The sequence below is a fragment of the Giraffa tippelskirchi genome, chromosome 6 (genome assembly GCF_054371585.1).
Source record: "Giraffa tippelskirchi isolate mGirTip1 chromosome 6, T2T-mGirTip1v1.2.pri, whole genome shotgun sequence".
NCBI lineage: Eukaryota > Metazoa > Chordata > Mammalia > Artiodactyla > Giraffidae > Giraffa > Giraffa tippelskirchi.
The window spans coordinates 124,313,803-124,326,011 of record NC_137280.1 but is presented as its reverse complement, the minus strand read 5'-3'; the positions used below and the strand labels follow the sequence as shown (position 1 = coordinate 124,326,011).

The 12,209-nt window shown below is 44.4% G+C and overlaps 1 protein-coding gene across 2 annotated transcripts in view; it reads left to right on the top strand.

The window, feature by feature from the left end:
* Nucleotides 1-768: 768 nt before the first annotated feature.
* The window catches only part of NRG2 (neuregulin 2), a 191,155-nt gene continuing 179,714 nt past the window's right edge, over nt 769-12,209 (top strand). For both annotated transcript variants that reach the window (XM_081496696.1, XM_081496695.1), the window contains exon 1: nt 769-1,471. In XM_081496696.1, coding sequence (XP_081352822.1) covers nt 769-1,471 — 703 coding nt within the window. The remainder of the gene's footprint in view (nt 1,472-12,209) is intronic.

The window sequence follows — 12,209 nt, the reverse complement described above, 5'->3', positions numbered from 1 at the left end:
CCACCCCTGGTTGGGTGGCCCCAACCCCTTAGCCAAGACTCCATGTAGTTTCAACTCTTCCCCCCAGTGACGGGGGTGGGATCCTCCCCAGCTGACTCGAATCTCCAGCCACTCACCAGGTGGAGGGCCAAGCCCGTGGGCTCAATTAGGGACTGGCCCCTAGGGTCCTGCCGGGGAAGGAAATATACAACCCAGGAGGCAGGTCAGTCACCCCGGTCGTGGCACATCCCTGGCTCCCACAGCGGATGTCCAAAGGCAGGGCACACCCTGTGTCCCACTCCCACCTTCACAGGACGGTACCAGAATCTGCTACCTCTACTCCGCCCTCTGCTCACGCACTACCCCCACTGTCTGCCCATAAATCCCCAAAGCACAGGGTAGCACGATTCCTCCCGCTTCCCTGCGGGGCCTGAAGCTGGGCACTAAAGCAGTGCAGTCCCAAGCTTCCCCTGCAGAAGCCGCGCTCCCCACTCGGTTCGGGGGTAGAGGGGGGCGCGAGAGAGCAAGTGGGAGGACGTTCCATCCTCCGCATCCTCCTCCCGGACCCGGAGCGCAGGGTGGGAGCGCTGCGCCGCTCCGCGCTGCGCATCTCGGCCCGCTCGCCGCCGGCCCCCCTGACCTAGCTGGGCCACCTCCCCGGGCCGCCGGTGGAGGGCTACTGGGCGCTAACGTTACGCTGTTTCCGGTTTTCCAGCGGGCTCTGGTTTCCCCTCCCAAGGCGGCGGCGGCGGCGGCGGAGCGGCGGAGCCCCCCAAATGGCCTGGCCAGATGCGGCAGGTTTGCTGCTTAGCGCTGCCGCCGCCGCCGCCGCCAGTGGAGAAGGCTCGGTGCAGCAGCTACAGCGACAGCAGCAGCAGCGAGAGGAGCAGCAGCAGCAGCGGCAGCAGCGGCGAGAGCGGCAGGAGCAGCAGCAGCCACATCAACAGCAGCAGCATCTCTCGTCCCGCTGCGCCCCCAAAGCCGCGGCCGCCGCAACAGCCGCAGCCCCGCAGCCCCGCAGCCCGGAGAGCCGCCGCCCGCTCGCGAGCCGCAGCCGCCGGAGGCATGAGGCGCGACCCGGCCCCCGGCTTCTCTATGCTGCTCTTCGGTGTGTCGCTCGCCTGCTACTCGCCTAGCCTCAAGTCGGTGCAGGACCAGGCGTACAAGGCGCCCGTGGTGGTGGAGGGCAAGGTACAGGGGCTGGCCCCGGCCGGCGGCGGCTCCAGCTCCAACAGCACCCGCGAGCCGCCCGCCTCGGGTCGGGTGGCTCTGGTGAAGGTGCTGGACAAGTGGCCGCTCCGGAGCGGGGGACTGCAGCGCGAGCAGGTGATCAGCGTGGGCTCCTGTGCGCCGCTCGAAAGGAACCAGCGCTACATCTTTTTCCTGGAGCCCACGGAGCAGCCCTTGGTCTTTAAGACAGCCTTTGCCCCTCTCAACACCAACGGCAAAAACCTCAAGAAAGAGGTGGGCAAGATCCTGTGCACTGACTGCGGTGAGTTGCCCCCTCTCTCTGCTGGAGAAAGGGGGGAGGGGCGAGGTGGTGGAAGATGGGGGTGGGGCGGGAGGTATCTGCAGGTGCCCGGGCCTGGCAGCGCCCGGGGCCGCTGGTGAGGGGTGGGGAGTGGGGGGTGGCGGGAGAACGGGTGGTGGGGCCGCCCCTGGGCAGGGCGCTTGGCATAGTGGGTGAGGGGGTTGGTGTTGGGGAGAAGGAAGATTAGGCTCGAAGTGTGCCAGGGCTGGGGGGCGGGGGGACGCGCTGGCCTGTGCCAGCAGGGATCTGCGGCTGATGTATGGCATGTGGGGCTGGAAAGCTGCCATCATAGCCCAGTAGCGGCAGGAAAAACGGAGAGGTCCGCGTGTTGCTGGCCCGAAGCTCAGTGAGTCAGGAGTGACCCTCGGAGGCCTTGCCCGCTCTGCTCCCAAGGGCCTGCCTTGCCCAGGCTGGCAGGGTCTGCAGGAGCAGCTGGACAGTCTCCCAGGCTGTGAAGGCCTCCGCTTACAAGTTCTCCTAGGGAATGATGGCCCCCGCCCCCTCCTTCCTCTCCTGGGCTTCGGACTCAGCTCATCCACAACCGCTGGCGCAGGCAGAGTTGGACTTTTTCTGCTACTGTTTTCTGTCCCCCATGTGGTTCAGGGTTTTGTTTTGTTTTGTTTTTTTCCTCCATCGTGATTGCCTGTCTTTGCTGAGCTGGTTGCACAGCCCTCTGTTAACCTCCAGTACTAGTGAGCAGACAGCTCTTTTGGCTGTTTCTGGGAGATCTTCCTAGGTCTGTTGCTTGTGATGACGGGTGAAATAGAGTAACTTCTCCTGAATGCTGTGAAGTTCAGCTCTGACATCTTACCGCGCAGGATGTGTTGACTGCATATCTCATCTTCATGATGTTGGGTGCTGCACAGGAATGCAGGTGATGAGAAACACAACACAGATTTGTCGATCTGTGCAGCTGGGAATGGAGTCTCCCATGTCAAAAGTCAAAGAAATGTCAGTTTAAGATCTTTTCCTCCTTGTCCCTGAATCCAGTAATTACTTCTCAGGAATCTATTTCAAACCAAATTGTCGCTGGACTGGAGTGTTTGGTGTTAGCCTGTCTTGTGCTTATTCATATTGGGGTTTCATTTTGTCCCAACTAAGGCTGAATTTGATGTTTGCAGTGTGCGTCTGAGCTGTGCAGTCACTGAACTATGGTAGATACCCTGGTCTGTCATAGAAGTTGGTATATTTACTAGTCTGCCAACGGCTTCTGAGTAGTGTAAATAAGACTCTGAGTAGCAAAGAATGTGTAACAGCTCGGAGGAAGTTTTGTGCCCTCATCTTTCTAGATCAATGCCTTTGACTTTTGGAAGCTTCCTTTCTACCACACGTACCCCGCCCCCTCCCTGCCCCTGTCCTTCAGGAGACAAATTTTAGTTTGTGGTGGGAGTATATCTATGTATTATGTTAAACTGTGATCATTTTAATCAGAAGAATCTTGCAGTGTCTTAATGAGGAAGAAAGAAACTTTTGGTGATAACAGCAGTTTATCTCTCTGACATTGTTCTGAGGAATATTGTTGACTGCTCTTTAATGTTGGTTTTATGCTCTGAAACATTTTATGGTAAGTTGAAACTAGTTAAGAATTTCTAATTTTTTATTCTGTGAAGTGATTTTTTTTTTTCCTGAGATTCCTTGGGGGAGCTGTGGAACTGTATTATGCAGCGAGAAATAGATAGTAAAAACATTTATTGAACCTTGTCCAAGGACAGCTTCTGTTTTGGTTTTCAGTGAATTGCTCCTGAGTGTGCATTGTGTACATCACCACCTAATCCCCAGTCTGATTCACCAAGCCCCAATGGTCATCATCCCCTGTCTTGTTCCTTTGTTCCCCCTTCTTCCTTCTTGTTTGTTTTAGTGAGTGTTTAATAGCTTAATAGTTGAATGTGGAGATCATGAAAGACCTAGGGGTCAGAAATACAGTCCACTTTTAGGTTGTGATCATCTGGTAAACATAGCATGTGTAATGTAGCTATCAGAAAGATAAATTTAGGGCTGCAAACACTGCTAATGAGAAGACCCTCACATCACAGATTATCAAGGGGCAGGAACATGTATGGGAGTAAACATTTTAGAATACAAAAATTTTTTGCTTTGAATTGATGGTAAATAGATCAGTTTGGGGGGGGCTTTATCTAAGGGGATGAGAAATTAAAGGACATTTTCTCGAGAAAACTTGTAGAACTGGTGATACTATGACAGAAGAGCATAAACTGCATTTTCTTATTTTCTACAATGTTTTTAAAGAAAACATGCACTAGTAATAGTATATTAAATAAGGAAGCAAATCTTTTAGACTAACCACAACACCTTCCTTGTGTTCAGCAGGAAATAACTAACAAATTCATTTTCTGTTTTCTATGTCTAAAGAAAGCCCTCTGGGCCAAAGGGTCATTGGGAACATTTTCTCCTTGGAGCAGATCTGCCCATTGCAAAATAGGGAAACTGGCACCTGGAAGCTGTCCTCATGGCCCTTAAATTGAGCAATTGTGGCTGAATTGTGACTTTGTTTAGCCAGTTTCAGCCCTGAACTGTCTGGGTTCTGGGAGGTATGGTTTCTAGGGAGATCTGTCAGAAAGCTGTATTTTGGTGGGCCAGGACGTGGGGACAAGGTGCCCTATGGAGAGATGAAGGTCTTCGTAAGTGAGGAATTTTACCACAACTATGAAATGTTAACTTGAAGCCTGTGAAGTCCTCCTGGAATAGCAGTATTTGCCAGAGGCCTTTTTTATAGATCTAATGTGTATCATTCATCTCAAGTTACTACCTCTGGTGGTAAAGAGTGGAGTAAAATCTTTGCGTTTCTCAGAAGACTACATACATGGATGTGTTTTCTGTGCCTTCTGAGGGAAGGACAGGAAAAAGATTTGAAAAGGACTCTCAGGGATTAGAAATTCTGTACAATACTATAAAAGCATCCTGTTCTGCAAATAGTCCTGCATTTTTGATGATAGTTGCATATAGTTCGGCTTAATCACACCCTTTCTTGTTGCTCTCCGATATGTATATGGCTTTTAAATTGTTTCATTATTGAATAGATGCAATAAATATAATTTTTTTTTTTTTAAAGAAAGATCATTCTTCGTTTGGGACTTTCTGATTTGGCTTTTTCTTCCAACGTATAGTGTACTTTGTTGTTAAAGATAGAAAAGCTGTATTCCTGGGGATCTTTATGTTCTTTAGAATAGTTTAAATTAATGTGGCACTCAGATTCACATATTAGAGCAAGGTGGTCCACAAAATTCAGTATAGCAAAAGCAACTGCATATTTTTAAAATGCTGTTTATTTAAAGAATCTTTTCTTCCCCAGCCAGCTGGAAACCCAGCTGTGCTGCAGCTAGAGGATGGGAAAGTGAAAGTAGATTAGAAACTGACCAGTCCTAGTCAGTTTTGGTTATAGATTCAAGGGTAGAATTATCATTATAATGTCATTATTTCTTTCAGTGTCTGCGTTTCTCAGCCGATGGGGATTCTTGGGGCAGGAGCCATATCTTATCTTTGAGGTCTTTCTCCTAGCACTCCTGCCCTTCAATGTTTGGTACTGCCCCTGGTTTACAGAGGGATGCTCATAAGTGTCTTTTGAATGGAGGAAGTCAAGTGAAGTTCAAAAAGCAGGCCTCCAGATTAATACTAAACCAGTCTTATTTCTCCTATCTGTGATACCAAGTCTGGTGCTGAAAAGCTGAGTTTGATGATAAGCCCTTACCTGTCGCCATGGGAACCTTTTTTTCTGAAAGAGTTGTTATCAACTAGAGTACTTAACCACAATGTGCTTAATCATTATGCTGATTAGTGTTAATGGGATTTGTGGAGAATCTACATCTTGTTGAAGAAGACCCCCCTCTTTTTTTTTTTAGAGGGCAGTTTATCACCTCCCCCAACTCCCATGTCTGAACAAAAATAACTATCAGCTTGAATTATCAAAAGATTTGGGAGCTAGAGGGGGTGGTATATTAACTAAGTAGGTGACTAACTTCTTGGTCCCAGTGCTCTTAACTATCTTTTATTATCTGGGATATTTTAATTTCATTTTCTAATAGCAAACATGTCATTAACTTTTCCCTTATAAGATTGTATGTATATTTTGAATATGTAAAACCTTCATATGGCTCAAAATGTAGAAAGCACGCAAGAATATACAGTGAAAAGTTTCTTTCTTACCCCTGTCCTCAGCTACCCAGATCTTAGGCAATTGTTACATATTCTTGAAATGTGTATTTCCCTAAAAGCAAAATATTTTTCAAAGTAATCTTGTATTTTTTCTTAACAGATGGAGAATGTTACTTTTTCCATTAAGTCAATATTATGGTAAATTCTTCCCCAGTAGTATATAACTTTTTTTTTAACCTAATCCAAGATCTCAACCAGTGTCCTGCCTTACAAATATAACCCTAGGATAAGGAATAAAAATACCAACTTATTTTCCAGATACTTTGCCATTAAGAAGTTTTCCATGACAGTGCATTTTGCGAGTGAGTCTTAATTGAAATGTTCAAAGGAAGATGCAAAGGTTTGTCACTGAGCTTTAGGGCAGCAGCTCTACTCATACAGCAGTTGCTACTGTCTACACGCTTGGTAGGTCATCTCAGAATAGCGTCCATGTGGGAAATCACATGATCCCATATATGGGAAGAGAAAACTGCACAGTGCCTGATTGCTTTGATTCTCATTTAGAAGCCAAAGACCCCAGTTGCTGACAAAGAATTTGATTTTGATCATATTCGTGTACAGCTGGTAGGAATCCACAGGGAATTGGCCACTTGAATACGATTTTGAAGTACATTTAAGGTAACTGACTTGAATGTAGTGTTAAATTTTCAGAGGATCAAAGAATTGCCATTTGGATAAGTAGGGTTAAAGCAAATATGCAAACCTAAACAGTGGGCATTCTTAACCCTCTAAAGCCTATTGGCTTAGTGGCATATGGCAGTTTTGAACATTGACTTGGAAAAGGAGTGATGATCTCAGTATCAATGAATTTTCCCCTGTGTAGCCTTTAACACTTGTTCTTCGGACTTTCTTTTCAGGATCTGAGGTGTTGTTAGGATAATCTACACCAAAAGTAAAAGGAATTTCCCTCCAAATTTTGAGTTTGGATGGATGTGTGTGAAATGGGGATTTTTGTCTTACTTGTTTCCTGTGAATTAACTCTTCCCACTTATTGGAATATGTACATTGAATTTCAAGAGATGATATAGGGAACTCTTTAGAAAATTGGGACAGTAGATGAATTGAACATTGGGCATTATGACAAGTTTGAAAAAAATGACTGTCATGTGAAATTCAAGTAGACTCCTTTAAAAACAATAGTGCACACGGATGATCTTGGTGGGCAGCGTTTCAAGCAAGCCTGTAGGAACTGAAGCAAACCTGGAGGATGATTAAAAGGCTTTAGTATGACATGAAAGAGGATGTGCTGTACCCAGACCAAGAGCTGGGAAGCTTTTGCCAACCTGGGGTCAAAAGACAGAGAGTCACACTGACTGAGAGCTTTTGCTGCTAATCAGCTGTGATGTTTTGGTAATTATGAAATAAGGTTGAGTTAAGGAGCCTTCTTGCTCTGGCTGGTTGCTGCTGGCAGACTGTGGCATGCAAGCTCCATTCTACAGTAACATTCCCTTCCCGCTTTGTACATGCAGTAAGATCCAAACAGCCTCTCCAGGGACCTTCTCTGGGACAGAGCCTGTAGCTCTTCTCTGTGCCTCAGCTCAGAACCTGATTGTGCTGCTTGCCTCCTGGGGTGGGACTGGAGGTGGTTAACATTCCATTTGTCCTTGCAGATGTTTCCAGAGTAGCAGAGGCACAGGTATCCTAGAGAATTTCCTTATTCCACTAGCAACACAGACCCCCAAGATGTGATGTTCAGGTTTCTTTTTATTCTCTCTTCTGAAACAGAATCTTTAATGGTTCTCTTTTTCCTTTGTTTCCTGCCTTGTACTTAGGACTTTGGCTTCCCCACTTCCTTCCCTCCCTCGTCTGTTTGTACAAACTGAGGATCTGTCTTTGTGCTTTAGGCTAGGATGTTTTACTTGGTCTTGATCTTGATGTTGGTCCAACTAACAGAAGCCAAGCTGAACTAACATTGCTTAGGATCAAATGAGAGTAAGGTTACCACATGGCTAAATACCTGGTCCAGCCCATGGGAAAGTCAGGACATCATTAATTTGTGACAGTGATGCAATTTGGTATCCTAGAGGTTGTATTATTACTAAAAGAGCTTCCTTTCATTTCCATCTTTAAAGTGTTTGCTTCAACAAGTATTGGAATGTGTGCTCTGTGTAAAGAACTAGGTACTTTAGGGGAGCTGCACCAGACACAGTCCCTGTCACCAAGGAGCTTATAATCTAAAAGTACAAAGATGTAACAGTAATTCAATCTAGCATATGATAAATGCCATAAGATATACCAATGTAGTGCTTTTGGAAGGAGGGCAAGAGTCATAAAAGAAAGATCTGGTTAGAGGATTAAAGTTTCTTTGGTAAGTAGTTTGAGATGGGATTTTAAGAGTCAGATAGATGAGGTGGAGGTGGTTTATGGATAGAGATGAACTGATCGATTAAATCAATTCCTATAAACAGAATAGCATTCTCAGTAGCAGAGGGGCATGTTTGTAGTATACAAAATAACCAGGAAGAAAGGGACAAGTGGGCAAAGGATCTAGAGAGGTAAATTAGGATGATATTTCCACCCACCTTGAGTGCTAGACTGATGAGTTTATTTGTAATTATGGAAGTAGTATTTGAAGGCTCAGGTTAAAAGCAGCTCAGTAACGTGTTGTAGTTTTCAGTAGATGAGTCTTTTACATATTTTATTAAACGTATTCCTTAGTACTTCATGTTTTCTGGATGCTTTTGTAAATGGCATTTTTGTTTAATTTTGTTTTCCACTTATTCATTGGTAGCATATAGAAAAACAATTTCAAAAGTATTGACTTTGTATCCTGTGACCTTAATAAATTCACTTATTCATTTGAATAACCCTTTTTGCGGGGGGTAGATTTACTAAGGATTTTTTTTCTATGTCATGACTATATTGTCAGTGAAAAAAAGAGACAGTTTTGCTTTTTCCTTTCTAATCTGTTTGCCTTTATTTCTTTTTCTTGCCTTATTCCACTGGCTGGAACTGCCAAGTATAATGTTGAATAAGTGTAATGAAAATGAACAGCCTTGTCCTATTCTTTGGGGGAAAACATTTATCAACTTTCACTATTAAGTATGATGTTAGCTGAAGGTTTTTCATAGATGCCCTTCTTTAAAAAAAAAATCTGCTAAATATAGTGTAATGACTAAGAGTTTGTGCTCTACAGCCAAGTGAACTTGAGTTCAGAAACCATCTTCTACATTTTGTGACTAGGTGATGTTGGGCATATTACATTCTGTATCTTAGTTTTCTATAAATGGTGATAGTGATTGCTCATAATAGGATTGCTGTATTAAGTGAGATAATGCATGTAAAATAATTAATACAGCACTTGCTCAATAAGTGTTATTAACAAAACCTTCTTAACTTAGACCAACGTGAGCAACTAGTAAGTGAAAATACTAAGTTCTGGAGGACTGGAGGCAGACAAAGGGAGAAATTTTTAGTGACAACTGTGTTATATATGTGGTCTCATTGTAGGGAAGCCCATGGGAGTCCAGGATATGAATGCTGGCCCTGTGGAGGTCCCAAGTAGGCTACAAATTTTAATGTGTCCATGGGTCTATGTAGTCAATTTTTTGAGAAGCCCATGGATAGAAACTGCTTTTCTCTGTTTCACCAACGGGAAGGCTAAGACTCAGACTCCAAAATTACCCTTTCAAAATTTCATCATGCTTGTGGGGTCAACCAAGGGCTCACATTCAGGAGTCTTGCTAGGCTGCTCTTTTACTTCGTGCGGGTCTTATCTTACATTGTATTGTTGTTAGGAGGAGTTGCTGAAAGTCCCTGGAAAATGGCTGAAAGCATCCTTTTTTCTTTCAAAGAAAGCAGGTCCCTGATTCATCCTGCTTTGATTTGGGGGTTTCCAGAGTTGGGGATGGGTTCACACTGAATCATTCATACTCTTTCTTTCCTTGTTTCTACACTGGGCTGGGCTGGGTCTGGTGGCTCTCTTGGGTCAGAGGGGTACAGGTGTGGGCATGTAACAGGTGGCATTTGGGGATCTTGTGGGGTTTAATTTTAATTAATTAATTGATGTGTGGCACACATTGGAACCCATTGGAAGTATGAAGCTTTGCTCCTTAAATGTTTTAGAACAAAGACTCTGCTTTGGATTCTTCCTCTAAATATCTGTTTGGTATTATTACCCCTCAGATCCTAGACTGGCCACACATTCTTGACCTCAAGAAGTATTGTTTTTTCTTATTCTTGGACTTTTAGTGTTTATGGCCTGCATCACTTACATGACACATCATTGAATGCCATGGACTGCTAATTATCTTGCTATGGATTAGTGTCTTAGCTCCTTCTCCTGATTATAAGATCTTTGGGGCCTGAAACTTAAGATATGGTTTTGTAATTATATGATTACTGGCTATTGCTAAGTAAGGGAGCAGTTAGACCTTTGCTTTAGATCACAAAGTAAGATCACTTTGTCCTAGGCAGATTTTGAGATTCCTCAAATGTCAGCTCAGGCTAAGGGACTAGACTGACTATGGAAAACGTCTTCAGACATTCGGATAAAAGGCAGAATTTTGCTGCTCTGTTATGTTTCAGGGTTTTGTTTTGTTTTTCCCCTTGATAGTCCATAGTTTCTTCTTTTTCTTGCTAGTAATTCTCTGTTCTTGAGTTTTAGAATTATCTCTAGATGGTTTTCCTCATACATGTCAATATTTTCGATTGTGTTTCATTCCTCTCTTTTAGTTAGTTTGCATTCTGCAAAATTCTTCAGTTTTACTTGCCATGTGAGCTTTTTGGATATTCCCTCTCCTGGTCTCTCACTGGAATGGCCAATTGGATTTTGTTACTCTGGCCGGTTCATGCTTCAGGCTGAATACCTTAAAGAAGTAAGAGACATCTTACCGTAGTAAACTGAGATTGAAAATTGGGAGTGGTTGTACCTCTTTGCCTTTAGGCAGCTTGGGGGCTTTCGAAGGCCAGCATAGGTTCTTGGATCATTCTTTTTTTCTGAAAGTGTATGGAGTAGAAGCCCAGTGTTTCGTCACATTTCTCATTTAGCATGTTCATTCTTTCGCCATTTCCTTAAAATGAGGCATTTTCTGCCACATCTGCTTGGCTAAATTACTGGGTGGGGGTGGGAGGGTCCTCTCTAGAGCAAGTTCTTTTCCAGCTCAGGGCTCCCAAGAGCTCTCAGTCATCACTTTGTCAAAGGCTGTGGCCCTCAGCTTCCTCTAGTCAGAGTGCTTTTCACTAGTGCCTGTGGCCGTACACATAATCTCAGTATAGCTCCTCACCATATTGCTTAAGCCACTAATGAATTTCACAAGCACTACCCAGTTGATGGCTCTTCTCTAGAGTAACTTTATATGGCTTTAGAGAGGAGAGTTTATTTAGCAGTCAGGACAGAACAGGTGGATTAAGTAGATGATCTGCTTTGTCTGAATTCCTGTTTCTGAGTGAGAAATAAAGTAACAGCAGGGCCACGTCCAGTGCAGCTTTCCCGACATTGTCATTGGTTGATTGTATTTCAGAGAAAAATAATAATAATTTGAAAGAGAAAAATGTTTTTAAAAGGAAGAATGGAGTCTCACACCATGACATGACTCATTTATTACAGAGTGAAACCAAGGACCACAAGTGAAGAGTTTCTTTCAAAGGACACTGGGGCTTCCAAAGACAGCCTGTCTGACTGCTCACTCATAAAGGGTTTCCTTTTCAGTCTGTTAGATGGGTTTCACTTCTGAGACCCTCTTACCTGGCGCTCTTCTCCTCCCACCATATCCCATCTTGCTCCAGCCTTTTTACTTAGGCCTGTTGTTATACTTGCTGTGTCATAAATGTAACAGCCATCCCTCAGCCAAGAAGCAGAGAAGTTTCCAGAACTTTCTAGTACAAAGTTCCCAGTCTTTCCTTGGACTTTATGTCTGATGGACCTAGTGGGAAAATAGGAACAAGGCAAGAGATAGGTACCTATGCAGGTGGAGCTACACCTAACAACTTGGGCTAAATTTCTCTTAGGTCCAGTTCTTTTAGACAAAATATGGGGCTTTTCCAAGAAAAACTTCTCCCATATTTTTAGGTCTCATTTTCAAAAGAAAATGATCTCTTCAAAAAGGCTAGTAGTGTTCACTGGCCTCTTAGTAACATTTAGATTAAATTGTCTTGGCCAAGTACTGACAATAAACCCTTTCAGATGGCACCTCTGGGGGTTGGCCCAAGTGATTCTGGTCAATACTGGGAAAATCCTAGGATATGGAGCCTCGTAAAATACTTTGGACAGAGCAAGATTTAACCACCTCTCAGAGACACTCCTTGCTGCTGGGAAAGAATGTAATTTGTAGGCTGAAGGGAGGCACATGAGTGGCCCTCAGATAGGGAGTTTGCTATCTTTGTTTCTTAGTAGGTTTCCACTGTTCATGGTTTACACTCAGCTAACTGAGAGGGCATATGGGAGCTGAAGCTGAGTCTGCTTCCCTTGGGGATACTGTTTTCACCTTGGCCAGTTTTACCCCAGCTTCTACCTTTGCCCACACAGAAGATGGACTTTGGGCTTCTTTTGTGTGGTGTCACAGCCTCGGGGCCTCTGGTGAAGGGTCTG